The sequence below is a fragment of the Microtus pennsylvanicus genome, chromosome 18 (genome assembly GCF_037038515.1).
Source record: "Microtus pennsylvanicus isolate mMicPen1 chromosome 18, mMicPen1.hap1, whole genome shotgun sequence".
Taxonomy (NCBI): domain Eukaryota; kingdom Metazoa; phylum Chordata; class Mammalia; order Rodentia; family Cricetidae; genus Microtus; species Microtus pennsylvanicus.
In genome coordinates, this window is record NC_134596.1 from 15849605 (window position 1) to 15866241 (window position 16637).

General features: G+C 45.4%; 2 protein-coding genes across 3 annotated transcripts in view; both read left to right on the forward strand.

Annotated features, from left to right (window-relative positions):
- Tars3 (threonyl-tRNA synthetase 3) overlaps positions 1-2730 on the forward strand; it is a 43517-nt gene extending 40787 nt beyond the window's left edge. The window contains exons 18-19 of the mRNA XM_075953243.1: positions 284-398; positions 1875-2730. Of these exons, the coding sequence (XP_075809358.1) occupies positions 284-398; positions 1875-2023 (264 nt within the window). The 3' untranslated portion in view covers positions 2024-2730. The remainder of the gene's footprint in view (positions 1-283; positions 399-1874) is intronic.
- Positions 2731-4067: 1337 nt separating this feature from the next.
- Positions 4068-15391, forward strand: Tm2d3 (TM2 domain containing 3). 2 transcript variants are annotated; one of them, XM_075953244.1, is made up of 6 exons: positions 4075-4192; positions 4424-4516; positions 5688-5872; positions 9101-9275; positions 10262-10337; positions 15077-15391. In XM_075953244.1, exons 1-6 carry the CDS (start codon positions 4102-4104, stop codon positions 15240-15242), a joined length of 786 nt encoding a protein of 261 aa, XP_075809359.1. In that variant the 5' UTR covers positions 4075-4101; the 3' UTR covers positions 15243-15391. The 2 variants fall into 2 exon arrangements, with proteins under 2 accessions (XP_075809360.1, XP_075809359.1); XM_075953245.1 differs by lacking the exon at positions 4424-4516 and having other exon boundaries at positions 4068-4192.
- Positions 15392-16637: the final 1246 nt, after the last annotated feature.

Here is a 16637-nt window from a genome sequence, read left to right on the forward strand (position 1 = left end):
CTGGTTGTTTCTAGCGTGGCATCTTGTGAGGCAGCAGCTAAGGACCATGAGCCTGTGTGATCTCAGGCTGTTGGAATGCCCTCCAGAGCAAGGGGTCTGAGAGTGAAGTGGTAGACTTTGACAACCTGGATTCAGTAGTCACATGCCCTCCCTTCCAAGCCTTTCTGAGTCACAAAGTCTGAACAAAGCGGCAGTCACTGTGCAGGGTATTAGGAGATGGGAAACGGGGCTGCTGTGGCGATTGGCTATGATGTAATGACAGAAATATCCCTCTTTCTTCTAGGTGTCCAAGGAATGTTTTGAAGAAGGCTTTATGGCCGACGTGGACTTAGATGACAGCTGTACACTAAACAAGAAGATACGGAACGCACAGCTGGCTCAGTATAATTTTATTTTGGGTAATTTAAGCTCATCCACTTTTTCAGATACTCTGCTTGGGGTTTTACGTAAGGAAAATAAAAAGGAGGGAAATGGTGTAACTACTTATCACAAGTTGACTGTTGATGGTAGTGCACATGGAAGTATCCTGCAGCGCCACGCCAAGCCCATGGTGCTGCGTCACTGGCTCCACACCAAGCCCATGGTGCTGCGTCACTGGCTCCACGCCGAGCCCATGGTGCAGAGTCACTGGCTCCACACCGAGCCCATGGTGTGGCGTCACTGGCTCCACGCCGAGCCCATGGTGCTGCGTCACTGGCTCCACACCGAGCCCATGGTGCTGCGTCACTGGCTCCACACCGAGCCCATGGTGTGGCGTCACTGGCTCCACGCCGAGCCCATGGTGCTGCGTCACTGGCTCCATGCTCAGCCCATGGTGCAGTGTCACTCGCTCCACGTGGGGTCCCGGGTGCGGCGTTGCTAGTGACAGTTAAAGTTTAAGCCCAAATGGAGGTAGACACCCAGATTATTTCTTCAGTGGAATTGCACTGCTTCTACCCGATCCCAGCACAAAGCTCTGATGCTCCTCTTGGTTTTCTGGTTTATTAGAAAGCTTGAATTAAGTAATGTGTAGAAAAGACTCCAAATTTTAAATGATCAAAAGAAAAGATGAATAAATAGCATTCCAAGAGATATATAATTGGGTATAATAGAAAATATGGCTTTAAAAAGAGAAATAAATGAAAATTAGCAATGATATCAAGAGAAACTGAAATTGCTATGCCTGGAGGCGTAGTATGGATATGACCTGAAAGCTAAAAGGTTGTGTAGCAGAAAGGAAAAAAAAAGTGCCCAGAGTTGTGCTGCCAACAGTTGTTCACTGGCAATGTTTGCCTTGTAGAAAGAATCTTTGTTGTATTATAAATCTCATATTATCAGATTGGAAAGGTACCAGAGTGACTAATGACCAGAAAGGTAGAATTAATAACTACGCTATTGAAAGAGTAACCAGGAACTCAGCCCTCACTAGGACCGTGCCTCTCCATTTCTGTTTCCCGTTTTGCTCTGATCCTTTATACTTTATTCCACTTAACAGTTTCTTCTTTCTATGTGGCAAGAAACTTGAATGCATATTCCTGCATCTGCTCACTGTATGGGTTACTAGAGAGAGCAGGCTTTCCCCCACATTCTAGAAAATTCTGGTTGGCTTGCCTGGATCCAACCACTTGATGTTTCCTTGGCGTCCTCAAATAGGGTAGGAAGAATCAGATGTCGGTAAAAGCTCCCTTCCCATTTGTGTCCTCAGGTAGACAGGAGAAGAGCTTAGACACCATCCCTCCCCTCAGGACACTTAACTATTGAGGGAGGCCCTAATGTTCACTAGACTAAAATTTAGTCAGTAATATTGAGGGGAAACTTGGGCATGTATCAAATGACTGTTAACTGTAGGTGAATCATTAATTTTAAAAATGTTTATTTCACTTTCTTTTCTACAGTGGTTGGTGAAAAAGAAAAGATAAATAACGCAGTGAATGTTCGAACAAGAGACAACAAAATTCATGGAGAAATTTCAATAGCTTCTGTCATTGAAAAATTGAAGAACCTAAAAAAATCACGCACTTTAAATGCTGAGGAAGACTTTTGAAGTCTCTTCCTTGTACTTCTACATTTTCCTAACCACTTAAGATATTAGTACTTCTCAGAACCTTGGGCTCACTGGCAGGCCACTAGTGAGTTCACCTAATGGACAATGACTATTTGATATATACAAATTTTAATTCATTATGTTCTGAGACTAAGCAGGAGAAGTTGGAAAAACTCAAAGAGATCAAAACTTCAGAGACCTCACAGGTAAAATGGTATTCATTCAAAGAGGGAAACACTAGTGAGAACTATCAAAAGTTTTTTTGTTTTTTCTCAAAAGACAGGCTTCCAGGCTGGGGGCTGTAGTTTCTAACTAGAGCATCTGCCTTGCATGTATGAGACCTGGGCTCCGTCCCCAGCAGCCACCGCCTCTCACCCAACAACAGAAATAGACTTTAAAGAAAAGCCCATGGGGAGGGGGTCTTATTTTCTAATACACATGTCTCAGGTATTTTTAGGGCTCTTTTACTAAAGTTCACACTGAAACTTCATGTCCAAAGTCGGAATCACTACACCATTTAGCCAGCAATGACAGGAGAAGCACTAATATTGTGTTAGTGGCAAAGGACTATGGACCTCAAATTTCGTGGAATTTGTTATTTGCATTGTAGATTCAGAGCTGCAATTTTAATTCTTCTAAATCATAATTCCTTATCATTAGAAAAAAATAAAGTCCCAAATAAAATGCATCACATGGTGTTTCGAGAACCTCTGTAGTGTATGTGCCGTGTTACATTGCTTTCCTAGGGCTGAATTACTGCTTTCGTGGGGTGTGTCACTGCTTTGCTGAATCAAGTGTGTTGCTGACTTTTTTATTTTTTAATGAGACAGGGTCTCAACTATGTAGTCCTGACTGGTCTGGAACTCCCAGAGATTTGCCTGCCTGTGCCCTGGACTGTATTTCTGATACTTTTAAAATTATTTTTAGTATTTTGTGTGTATGGCTGTTTTGTCTGCCTGTATGTCTGTGCACTACAGAGGCCAGAAGAGGGTACCAGGTCCCTGGAACTGTAGTTGTGGGTGGTAGCGAGCCGAAGTGTGGGTGCGGGGAATCGAACCTAGGTCTTTTATAAGAGCGGCCAGTGCTCTTGACTGCCGAATCATCGCTCCGCCCCCATACTTCTGATTTTAACTTAAAGGACTTAATTAGGTTCCAAACTTTACTGTCTTGGAACCTAATTAAAATAGCTTTATGCCAAAGAGAATTTAGTTAAGGATTTATTTCAGTAGCGCTGCAGAATTCAAATTAGATGCAGAAAGGAATCTGTCTTTAACATAGTAGTCATTGAACTTCCTGGGAGCACCATCAGTGTCATAGATGAAACCAGTGTTACGGTGCAGAGTGCAGACTGTGATAATTTTTAAAGCTAACTTCGGGTTTGTCGAATGCCAGACACCATTTCATGTACTTTTTCACTTATCAAATGTACAAGTGGGGGAACGGGGAGTTTGAGGACCCCAAAGTGCATGTCAACAAAATGCAGGCATAGGAAAGAGAGGCATGTCAACAGCATGTTTCCTGAGATATGCATGATGGAAACGGTGCAGATCGCCAAGGGCAGCTCCCTTCCTCACTGTTGGTGGTCTCTTGATCCGGCAGCGTTGGGACTCTCTTCTTGCATGGAAAATCCCACACACTTGGCTCTTGTCCCAGACCCCTGAGGCTTGACCTGCTTTTCCCAGTCTCAGAGGAACTGTTGTAAGAACCGCATGTTCCCCCCAAAGTTAGACTGGGTGAAACCCAACGCAGGAGTCCTGGGTCCTGGAGCCTGGGACCCCAGCCACCTGACCCTCTTGGAGCTACTTTCCTTACTGCATGGATCGGCTGAAATAAAATGAGTTAACATCATCACCGCCCTCTCCCAGACTCCCAGTGGAAAGAGAGGGACACACTCAAAGAGTGTGAGGGCAGCTTAGTTCCTAGCCACCTCCAGTCGCTTGCTACCCTACTTTCGAATTGGGACCCAGCAATGCCCGCAGGCGGAGCCCAGCAGCAATGCGCCTGCGGGCCACGCCCTGCCACGCCCCCTTCGGCGCGTCCCGCCCACTGGCCCGGAAGTGCGCACGCGCACCGGCAAGATGGAGGCTGCGGCGGAGCCTCTGAGGTCTGTCCGCCTCCTGTCCCGCGTGCTGCTCTTCCTGTCCCAGTGCTACGTTCTGTCGGGCGACGGTGAGTTCAAGGTCGGGGGCCGCAGCGGGCAAGCTGGTGGCACCAGGAGCCGCGGAAGGCCGGCGACAGACGACTGGGCGCCACAGCCCTCCGGGCCGCGGTAACCCAAAACCCAAGTCGTCCCGGTCGTTCCCGTTTCATGAACCATTATGTGCCCTGCGCAGCCCCTACCTGTTAAGCACATAAACCAAGGGTACCATATCCCAGGATAACATGTTTCTCTAATTGTAGGATCCTTAAATTTAGAGCATTCGCAGCCGCTGGCTCAGGCAATAAAGGATCCGGGCCCAACAGGCATATTCACAGTAGTTCCCAGGGCAGCAGGTACTAGACATTTTCTATTCTAGTAAATGTGCATATTTCGCTGGGGTAGGTTTTCCCCTCTCTCTGCTTCCGATAAGCATTTCTTTACGAAGTCACCTTTTGGTTTTGGCTGTTTGATGTGGTGTTGTTTAGATATGTAAATTAAGGGCACAGCCTCTTTCAGTTAGACAGGTTTGATGTTTGATTCCTTTTTGAAGCCTGACTCACCTCTTACTCCAGCCCCACACTCCTCATTTCCATTTATTTATTATTGCCTATTATTTATTTATTCTTGCTTATTATTATCTCCCAATTCCTTACCACTGTTGTTTTCCCTTGAATAAAAGAAGTCTATAATGCCTCCTTAATGCTGTACAATACACAGCGATTAGAAGGGCCGGATAAATCCGTGGTTATAAACTTGGTGGGGTCGTGCTATGGGGAGTTTGAGGAAGTTACCCCCTTAGGGTCTTTGTTTCCTCAGTTTCTCCGGCAGCCACTGTAACTAGCCGGACCTATGACCATTTCAGTTTTGTGATTTGAACCAGCCAGTCACATGGAGGTAGGAACATGAGGGGTAATGATAATTTTATAGAATTGACCACTTTAGGCCAGCTTTCAAGTGCTTCTGTTTTGCTAAATGGATGCCGGCTCTGTAGCTTCTTCTCTTTGGAGTTCCATTATTTCAATGACTCAGACTTGAAGCTGGCAGAGGTATTTCAGCGATTCTTATTAGGGCATACATACTAATAACAGTATTTTCTAGAATTGAGTGTCAGTGGCTTCATTTTTCTATCAGTAAATTCTGATGAAAAGGACATTGAAGAGATGTGTGTTCTGATTCCAGTTCTGTCGAATACCACAGGGGTTTTGCACAGACTCTGCCTTGTTCAAGCTTTGGTTTTTCCCCTGTGCCTGTAGCTGTTGAGTCGAACTTGGACCCAACACTTTGCTGGCATTGTATATCAATGAGCACTTACGGTTTTCATAGCCGCTTGGGAGGCAGGGGTGGAGTGCTTCTTACTAATGTCACCAACCAGGGTACCGGCTCCTCACTAGCTGGTGACAGAACCCCTCATAGACTGCGGGTGTCCCAGACCCGAACTCTGTGCTGTCTGAATTCCAGTAATGTGTCCTGGCTAATGATGGTCTCTCCACTGTCTTTCCCTGTTCTTCTCATCACTATTCCTAGAGAATAAGATGCCCTCTCACCTCCCAGAAAGTACTGAGATCCCCCCTTACATGATGAAGTGTCCAAGCAATGGTTTGTGTAGCCGCCTTCCTGCAGACTGTATAGACTGTGCGACCAATTTCTCCTGTACTTACGGGAAGCCTGTCACTTTTGACTGTACAGTGAAACCTTCTGTTACCTGCGTTGTAAGTATTGCAGTTCCTTTATTCCAACTGCGTGGAGTATAGCATTAAAAATGTGGCTTACACTGGTCAGACGCGGGCCGGGGATATCCAGAAGTGATTGATTATGGTCTTTTGTGACTGCACTGCAGAGTATTTTTTAAGTCTTGCGTTTGGTTCTAGGAGTATATCTCAGTGGTAGAACATACCTTTAGTATGCATGAGGCCCTGCCCTAAACAATCCCTGACCCACTGCCATTTTTTTTCCCAAAAAATGAAGATCTTGGGCTGAGAGGCTAGCTCAGTTGGTCGGTACTTGCTGTGCAAGGACAAAGACTGGAGTTTGGGTCGTTACACCATTGTAAAAATCTGGGAATGGCTGCATGCACCTGTAATCCCAGCGCTGGAGAGACAGTCACAGGACCTTGAGGGCTGGCTGTCCCTTCTAGCTGAACTAGCACTGGATGTTGGCTTGGTTGGTAAAGTGGTTGTTGTGCCTACCTCAGGACCTGAATATGGAACTCTAGGTTCAGTAGAGAACTATCAGGGAAGACACTGGGTGTCAGTCTGTCTTCTACATGCAGATGCACACATGCACACACACGAGAACACATACATAGCACACACACACACTGAAATAAACATGATTATAAATAAAGCCTTCCACTTCTTTCCATACTGGGTTTCCCTGATTTGGTTATGTTAACAGGCGGGCTGGTTGTTGTTGGGTGGCAGTGTTGCTCTGTGGGATTAGTGTTAGTTTACCAGCCTAAGTCCTTCACAAGCGCATGTGTTCTTAGTAGTGAGAACTGGGGTACAGAGGGATGGTAATGTCTTTACCACAGGTGAACTTGCAAAGGGATGTGTCTCGTCAGTAGTGGGGATGCAGCATAGTACTGTGACCAGTGCCCTGTTAGGGACTTCCCACTTAGATAAAGCCATATCCATGACTAGGCCAAGTCAGAGTGAAGCAAAGTTAATTAAAGTAGAAATATGTGATGTGCATACTTTAGACTTAAGAATGAGGAGAGGGAGGGAGGGAGGGAAGGAGGGGGAGAGAGAGAGAGAGAGAGAGAGAGAGAGAGAGAGAGAGAGAGAGAGAGAGAGAGAGAGAGAGAGAGTTAAGAAAAGGACGCTGCGTACTCCAAGTCAGACTCCTGGTTTCTTAAGAAAGAGTTGTGCTTAGGTGTCTTCACAGTAGCTGTAACTTTCTAAGTTATATTATTTAAAGGCTATAATTTAAAAGATTTAAAGGATCTCCTATTTAAAATTTAAATGAAAAGTATGACCTGGTTTACTTAGTTTTCCTAAAGCATAGCCTTAGAAATGAAATTGCAGTGGTCTCGTGGAAGGTGCTGTTTAGGGCTGGAGGTGAAAGAGGAGCCCTAATACGGGTACAGCCAAGGCTCCAGATATTCTGGCTGGGAGTGAGTACTGGTCTTGTCTTAGAGAAGGAAGCATTGCCTCTGTGGATAGTTTTGGTTTTATGAGTTGACTTGACATTTTTAACTATAGCCTGCAGGAAACATAAACTAGATCTCAGAGCACGGGGCTTTGTTCCCTTCCTGTGTTCTCGTACTTTTTTCTTCTTTCTATCTGGTCTCTTTCTTGTGGTATAGAGATGGGTTGAGTAGGTGCATGGCATACCTGGTAGCTCACAGGACAAGTAAGGGAGCAAACCTTCCAGGTAGATGGAAGGATCAGGTGTGGTCTTTGTTGAGGGACCCCGAGCTCTGGCCCCAGTCTGGTCCTTATGTAAGCAAAGTACATGGCCCCGCCTCAGTGCTAAGGTGTCCTCACTCTCTCCTGACTCTCCTGGCTTTCTGGGGTTGTTACTTATGCTCCTTGAGCTCTTGACACTTCCAACAGAATGCAGTCCACTTGAGAGCCACATGGTGGCAGTCACGCAAAGCTCTCCGTGGTGTTTTTTCTGAGCCCTGATGTTGAAGTGCTATAGAAAGCACACCTCCTCCTCCTCTTTCTTTCTTCAATTTGTTTTCAGCGTATGGGTGTTTTGTCTGCATGCATATCTGTGCAACCATGTGCCTCTGATGCCCTCGGAGGCCAGAAGAGGGCAAGGAGTCCTCTAGAACTGGAGTTAGAGATGGTTGTGAGCTGCCATGTAGGTTCTGGGAATGAAACCTGGGTTCTCTGGAAGAACAGTTAGTGTTCTTTGGGGGGGGGGGGTGTCTTTTTTAATTGGAAAAAGAAAAACAGTTTTCTTACAATATATTCTGATCATGCTCTCTCCAGGATTCTTCCCAACTCTGTACCCACCCAACTCCACACTCTTTTTTCTCTCTTATAAAAACAAGCAAACAGAAACTCAAGAAACTTACACACACACACACACACACACACACACACACACAATGCACACATACAAAATTAGAAACCAGAATATATGAACAAAAGTCCTATGAGACGAAAAATGTCCAAACCAAGCTGAGATAAAAAGTCTGCAAAAATGCCATTGAGTCTGTTTTGTGGTTTTGTGTTGGCCAAGATCTACTCCTGGGCATGGAACCTACCCTGTAGTGTAGTTAATGTACCCAAGGAGATGCTGTTGGAGAGGAGTAATTTTTCCTTTGAAAATGGGTACCAGTTGCAGATAGTTTCTCGGTTAGGGGTGGGAGCCGTCCACTCCCCACTCTCTGCACTGGGACCCTGTCTGCAGTCATTCTTAACCACTGAGCCATTTCTTCAGACTCTTATATATTATAAAAATATGAATGTACATTAATTAAAAGTTAACAAAAGTGGTGAAATACCACCCTGAGATAACTCTTTCTAGTTTTTGAGACAGGGTAGCCTTAGTTGTATTAAAACTCACTGCATAGACCAGGCTGGCCTTAAACTCAGAGATCTACCTGCCTCTGCCTCCGAGGTATTGGGGTTAAAAGGGGTTCCCCTTTTTCTTTTATTGTTTTTGTTTTGTTTTCAAGAAGGAGGGTCTCACTATATAACTCTGGCTATCCTGGAATTCACTATGTAGACCAGGCTGGCCTTGAACTCACAGAGATCCACCTGCCTCGTAAGTGTGGGGTTAAAAATATGCACCACCACACCCAGTCCGTAGCCATTTTCCTTGAGTAACCTATATAGATGTTTCACCCCTTGATGCTACTTAACCTGCTTCCTTTACTTACTGCCAGTCCTAAATAGAAATGTTTTAGAAATTTGGTGTCATGTGACTGTGGTCTGTTGATGTTCTAATAGTCCCACATTGTAACCTTGTGCTCCGGTCCTTAGGATCAAGACCTCAAACCCCAGAGGAACTTCGTCATCAACATGACTTGCAGGTTTTGCTGGCAGCTTCCCGAAACAGACTATGAGTGTACCAATTCCACCAGCTGCATGACAGTGGCCTGTCCTCGGCAGCGCTATCTGGCCAACTGCACGGTGCGAGACCACATTCATTGCTTGGGTAAGGAGCAGAGTTCGAGGGAACTGTAAGCAAACTTTCTCAGGTCTAAGACAAATTGAAGGTCACCGGGATTAGCTGCCAGTCAGTGCGGATGGACTGTTATCTGCCTGAGGTAACAGGTTCTCCCTTTGCTCCATCTTTGCAGAGATGACTCATCTTCTGAACTTATACCCTGCTTCCTTCCAGGAGAGTGTCTGCCTCGTAACCTTGTCTTCCAGAATGACTGCCTTCGTGTGTGTGTGTGTGTGTGTGTGTGTGTGTGTGTGTGTGTGTGTTGGGGAGCGGGGGGGGGGGGCACATAGAGGCCTGGAATCGGTATTGTGTGCCTTCTTTGATTGCTCTCCACTCTGTTAAGGGGGGTTGCTCACTGAGTCCAAAGTGTACCAATTCCAGTTCTCACTCTTCAGCTGACCCGGGCCTTTCCTGTCCCTGACTCTTCAGTGCTAGGATTGTGTGCCCGCCCAGCTTGTCAGGGAGCTCTGGAGATGCAAACCCTGGTTCCCATGCTTGCACGCATGCGCTTTATGCCTAGAGCTGGCGCTCCAGCCTTCCCGGACAGAACTTCTAAAATGCACTTGAGTCAAAGTGGGAGTTCCTTTCAGAACCAGCCCCTTCAGCCTGTGTTTTTACTGTTTTTCTATTCTGGGTTCATAAAGACAAAGGCATTTTCTTCTAAAAACTAAGTTTGGCTTTTCATGTTTAGGTCTTCTGGAATGCATTTGGTAGATGATTTAAGGTGGATTTAGTTTTATATTTCTCTCCACGTGGTTAGCCATAAGTTAACTAATGTAGGCACTGCATTTTTTCATTAAATGACAAGAATTTTGTTTTATGTCGTTATGTTGTTTGACATAGTAAATGTTTTTGTAAAAAGATTTTAACTTCTTTCATATTCTAAATTACAAGACCAATGCTCATAAATAAGTCTCTATGAAAGTGGTATTTTAGGTACCCATGGTTTTGTTTTGTTTTTGTTTTTGTATAAGGTAACCGGACTTTCCCCAAATTGCTGTATTGCAACTGGACCGGAGGCTATAAGTGGTCAACTGCTCTGGCTCTGAGGTACGCTTTAGTCTGCTGAGTTTAAATGCTCCTAGGGTGTCTTTGGGGTCCGTGGAATCTTGTAAACAATATACTCAGCCAGTCTGGTCTTCACCTTAGCCTCCCCCTTACGGTAGGTAGATGCTAAGAGACAAGTGGAGCAGTAGATGGAGCTCTGTGGAACTGAGCAGCGGTAGCTTCCCGCCCTCCCCCTCCCCCTCCAAATGTGACTTGTTGGAACTACTGTTACAGGGTCTTAGAGATTGCCAGCAGCCACCTGAGTCCCTAAAACGCTGCAGACTGTTTGATACAGGTCTGTAATGCGTATTGTCAGTGATTTACTATAGACAGAAAAATAAAGGAAAAAGTTTTAATTTGAACATTTTGTTTTGCTGTGCGTGTGTATGTGTCCATGAGTAAGTGTGTATGTGTGTATGAGTGTTGCCCAGCATACATGTAGAGGCCAGCAGATAATTCTGTGGAGTTGATTCTCTCCTTCCCCTTCTGCGTGGGTTCTGGGGATGAGACCTGGGTCCAGGCTTTTGATGCAAGCACCTAAACCTACTGAGCCATCTAGTTGGCCCAAAACAAAAAAGATTTTAAATTACCTATAATTTTGCTGTCTAGAAATTATATACCTATTACTCTTGCATAAAAATGAGTGGGTATTAGGGAGAGGTGGATGATTCAGTATGTGGAGTGCTTGCTGTACAGGCATGAGAGCCTAAGTTCAGGTCCAAGCAGCCATTGCAGCAGTGCGTGCTGGGTCCAGTGGTTCCCAGGGGCTGGTGAGCTTCGGATGCAGTCAGGTGTTGACCGAGGTTTCTATCCCACCCAGTCCTGCAATCATTCAGTCCCAAAGAAATACACAGTGGTCTACATTAATTATAAACTGGTTGGCCTATTAGCTCAAGCTTCTTATTAACTCTTATTACTTATATTAACCCATAATCCTGTTTGTGTTAGCCACATGGCTGTACCTTTATGGCAGGGCAGTCACATCTTGCTTGCTCTGTGTCTGCAGACTGATCTTTCCTCTTCCCAGAATTCTCGTCGCCCCACCTCTACTTCCTGCCTGGCTACTGGCCAATCAGCATTTATTTAAAATACAAGTGACAGGGTACAGACCATTGTCCCACAGCAATTCCCCCTCCTTTTTTAAAGCAAGAACTCTGAATCGGATCTCCTTTGTTTAGCTTTTCTACTGACTATCCATAACAACTTGTAACCAATATTCTGAACAAAAGCAAGCATATATAATCCACTTTTTGGGGATGTGGGCATAGTTTTCCAGGATGCTTCCTGCTCCTTAGGGGCAACTGATAATCTTTTGGGGATCTAAAGAAAATTTAGAATTGTGGTCAAGTCCTGACTGGAGTGTCCTGTGAGGTTTGATCATCTCAGGCAGCAGTCTTTGAACTGTTCTGGATGTAGAACTCAGACATGGGGGCCATTCCTCCTACCGGAGATTTCTCAGGGGGTCTTCCTTGGTCACACCTGATTTTTCTTAATGCAGAATGAATCCACAGTCCCTCATTTCTTGTGAAAACAAAAACAAAACCTCTTCTCCAAAGTAACGTATCTTTTGACTTCAATTTTATAGTCAAGGCATTTTCAAAATATATATGTTGGATTAATTCAGCAGCATTTGTAATCAAATGTCTTTTAGCAGCTGTTGTTCCTTCCTCAGCCGTCATGCAATTCAAAGACAACACAACAGCATCCAGATTCTCTGTGTATTTTTCATCTTTACGTGGTCTTATTTTAAACTCTTTCTTTTACTCTTATTTTATACTTTTTCGCTTTTTGAGACAGGGTTTCTCTGTATCTCTGGCTGTCCTGGAACTCACTCTGTAGACCAGGCTGTCCTTGAACTCACAGAGATCTGCCTGCCTTTGCCTCCCAAGTGTTGGGACTAAAGGTGTGTGCCACCACACCCAACTAAACTACTCTCTTGTTTCTTTTTTTCTTTTTTTTTTTTTTTTTTTGGTTTTTCGAGACAGGGTTTCTCTGTGGTTTTGGAGCCTGTCCTGGAACTAGCTCTTGTAGACCAGGCTGGTCTCGAACTCACAGAGATCCGCCTGCCTCCGCCTCCCAAGTGCTGGGATTAAAGGCGTGCGCCACCACCGCCCGGCTCTTTTTTTCTTTTAAGGACTTTAACCTTTTTCTTTTCTTTCCCAAGCCCACATATGTATTTTTAAACACTGTAAATCGTTTAGAGTTTTTTTTTTTTGGTCTGAATCTGTCTTTACTGTATATCTCTCTTTTTCTGACCTCATGAGTCTTTAATTTGCTAAACAATATAGCTAAGATTAAAGCCGTGGGTTTGATGGCTGGATCCATCCCATTCCTTTGCTTTCTGAGCATCTAGCCTCATGGCAGAGGTACTGGCCGGAGCCATGTTTATTGCCACAACTCTATGGCATTTCAAGGTCCCTGCCACCACCAAAAAGCATGCGGTCAGCTTTTCATCAACACCATTTAAGTGTTTCATGGCAGCTAAAGCTGAGTCAGGAAGCCTCTCTTAAATGAAAGTGCTTGCCTCTAGCAAGCAGAGCCCACCCGAGAAGGTGCTGCTATCAAGAAGCTGTGCTCTATTCTTTTCTACTAGAGTAACTTCCCAAGCTCTCTCAGGCTTTTAAGTGGATTTGGTCAGCCCCACGTTAGCACGCCATTCTGTTGACTGAGGTCTCTGTCCCACCCGGTCCTGTAGTCATTCAGTTTCAAAGAAATACACAGAGATCTACCTTAATTATAAACTGGTTGGCCTATTAGCTCATGCTTCTTGTTAACTCTTATAACTTATATTAATCCTTAATTCTTGTCTATGTTAGCCATGTGGCTTGGGACCTTTATGGCAAGGCAGTCACATCTTGCTTGCTCTGTGTCTGGGTGACGACTGCAGACTGACTCCTCTTCCCAGAATTCTCATCACCCCGCCTCTACTTCCTGCCTGGTTGCTCCGCCTATAGTCAGGTGATTAGGTGATTAATAAGAGAGCAGGGCAGCTCAGGTAAGCTCTGGTCCCACTCTGTACACACACATACCACACACTGCACGCACAGAAGGAAAGGAAATACACTTGTGTGTTATTAAACTTTCAACAGTGTCTAAAAGAAGTGTACCGCTCTTCCCACAGAAGGAGAAACCAGAAGGGACTTCAGTGGGATGATGCTGAAAGTTAGACCCTGAACATCTGAAGTCTTAGGCCCGAGACCCCTAGGCCTGTAGTGTGTGATGCTGGGCAGGGTTCCCCTTCTGTCTGCTGTTGACATTTTGGGCCAAATTCTTTGTCTTGGGGCTGTCCTGTGCCTACTGGGGATGCCTGCTGGCTTCCTGATCTACTACTACTAATTGTCAGTTTTGGTAGTCAGAATCTCTGCAGATGTTGCTGAAGGTCCACCTTGGTGGCAATAGTGCCTAGGTTAGGGTCTAGGCTGAGGAAAGAGAAGGACCCTGTCAGGGAAAAGGGATAATTGAAAACTAAAAGAAGACTCCATGGTGGAACTCAGAAACACAAGTACGATCCAGTAACTGTCTCTCCATCAGCTTTGTCTGCAGTGGCTGAAATTAAAACTCATGGCTGACTTTCAGATTGCTCTGTTCGTTCATTTTGCTTTTTGAGATCAGTTCTTACCATGTAGTTCTGGCTGGCCTGGAACTTATGATGTCATCCAGACAGGCCTCAACCTCACAACGATCCTATCTCAGCCTCCAAGCACTGGGGTTACAGATGTGAGCCACCAGGCCTGGCGAAACAACAAACCACATCTCATCTTAATTTAAAGGAGTGTGGTCTGACAGAAGATTGCAATGATAGCATTCCCATGACACCCTCACCTGGGATCCCTTCCGCTGTCAGCATTTCCACCATGCGGTACACTGAACAGCTGACTGGAGTTGTGGATGCTTTTTGTCACAGCTCAGCGTAGGCTATTCAGAATGTTCACTCTGAAGACAAGATGTCTGCAGTTTTGCTCCAGAATGCTCTTGGTTCCTCGGCCCCTCAGATACCAAAGTCATGGGCACTCCAGGTCCCTTTTATCAAGCGGTATAGTGCTTGTCCAGACCCATGCACCTCCCATCCTGAGATGGCCCGTGCCATCCAGTGTAAATGCTGTCGTTTGTGGTTTAGGGAGTAATGCCAGGAAAAGGTTGTGCTTGCTCAGTACAGGTGCAGGCTTTTTCTCTTAAGTATTCCATTCAGTTGGCTGAGATGCAGAACCTTCCTCTGGATACAGGCTGCTCTGCACTGGGGGAGGGTGTAGGACCCTAGCAGAGTTGGCTATGGGTGGGTGCCTGCTGGAGCTGGTCCATAGGCTCTCCTCCTTTGCACTGTTATGTATGCTTGAGCCTTTCCCTTGGATTCCAGCTTGTTAGATCTTAGAATGTAAAGGAACTTTAAGAATCCCTCTCTAGGGAGAAGTAACTAAGATCAGGTGATTGATCCGGGTCTGCCAGGTGTGTCAGGAGCCTGAGACTCAGTTTCTCACTCCAACTCCACACCGGCACTGCCCCGCAGTGAGGAAACGCTGGATTTCAGTAGAGCTAAAAATTGTGTGTTTCCTAATGTTCCCCTGCTACCAAGAATCGAGCCCAGGGTGTCACACATGCTGAATTCTTTATTTTTGCCTTCTTGTCCGTGATTATTTGGTGTTGTAAATGTAGAATCATGAGGAGATCCTCTCGATCCTTTCCTACCGTGGTGCTAACTACCCGCTGCACCCACGGAGTCGGGACCATTCTGTCTTTCTCTGCAGCATCACCCTTGGGGGATTTGGAGCAGATCGTTTCTACCTGGGCCAGTGGCGCGAAGGCCTCGGCAAGCTCTTCAGCTTCGGGGGCCTGGGAATATGGACGCTAATCGATGTTTTGCTGATTGGAGTTGGCTATGTAGGACCGGCGGATGGCTCTTTGTACATTTGACTGTGGTTACCTACTTCAGAGAGCAGCAGATAGGACAAGTCCTTTGTGTGGAAATGGACGTGTGTGAGAGGTATATTTATGTTTTTAATGTACAGCATCTGTACTTGGCTTGCCTTGATGAAGGTAAAATAAAGAAATGGAACACTGAACCATGACTACCTAGAGTTTATTTTTTTATTTGCCTGAAATCCTTTTTTGTTTTGTTTTGTTTTCTTTGTTTCTGTGAATTTAAAAAAAAAAAAAGAATCTTAATCTTAAAACCAGAAAAACAAAAAGGGAAAATCCTCTGTTCAAAGTCCTGCCTGAGTCCTGCTGTGTCCCTTTATCTCCCACCTTCAGGCCCTTCGGCTTCCTTCGGCTTCAGCCGTCAGGGATGGGCGGGTTGTTCTGTCAGCTAAAGATCTTCCCTAGACTCCCACCATCTGTAAGTCATGAATGGAGCGCCATCGTAGTGTGACCTGTCTGCAGAGAAATAGTTCTGTTGAGTTGGTCATGTTGGATTCTGTCAGTGGCGTGAACAGTTGCTAAAGTCCTGAAAATCAATGAAAACGCAGACCGCTTTATCTCCAGAACAGCGTCCTGTGCGTGTCCTGCGCTGAAATGTTGAATAATTATCATAGCTTGCTTACAGAAGTACAACATTGGTTCTTTCCCCCAGCACAACGCTCCATTCTAACAGGGCGTGGTCATAGTTATCTGGATCATTGACACAATGGAAGTGTTTTTTTTTTAAAATGGAATTCTGTGTGGCAAGGAGTTTTGAATGTTTACAGATCTATTGGAGGCCTTTCACAGAAGAGAAAATGATAACACTTTAGTCCAGAAGGAGCCTTGCTGAACGTTGGTTTTGAAACAGTAACATTAGTTCTGCTCTTTGTATGTGCACAAGACATTCGCCAACATGTCAGATCTAGAAGCCATACAATGTCTCCGGGGACTATTTCTACAGATCTCATGGGGCAGCCAGCCGTGGTGCCTGGTGCCTGGCATCCTGGCATCTGCAGTGACTTTGAGGATAGCCTGGATTATGTAGTACATTTCAGGCCAGACTGTCTGCAGAGACAAACTCTGTCTCAAAGGAAAAATAATCCCGGGGGCAAACTTCATATGATTTAAAATGTAGGCTGCCTGAAAGTGCCATCAGGTCGCTGTGGTGGCAATGACCCTTTCAGAATGGGAGTCTTCTTCCAGGACAGGCTCCAGAGCTACAGACAAACACTGTCTCAAAAACAAACAAACAAACAAACAAAAACCCCAACAACAAAAACAATAAAAACGATGGGAGTCTTCTCTGATCTCTGATTAGGCGTGTGGGTGTAGCTGGGGGCAGTTCCAGTTCTGACCACTAGAGGGAGCCTCCCCCTTATATTTATGTTCCAGTGCTGTTTGCTGATG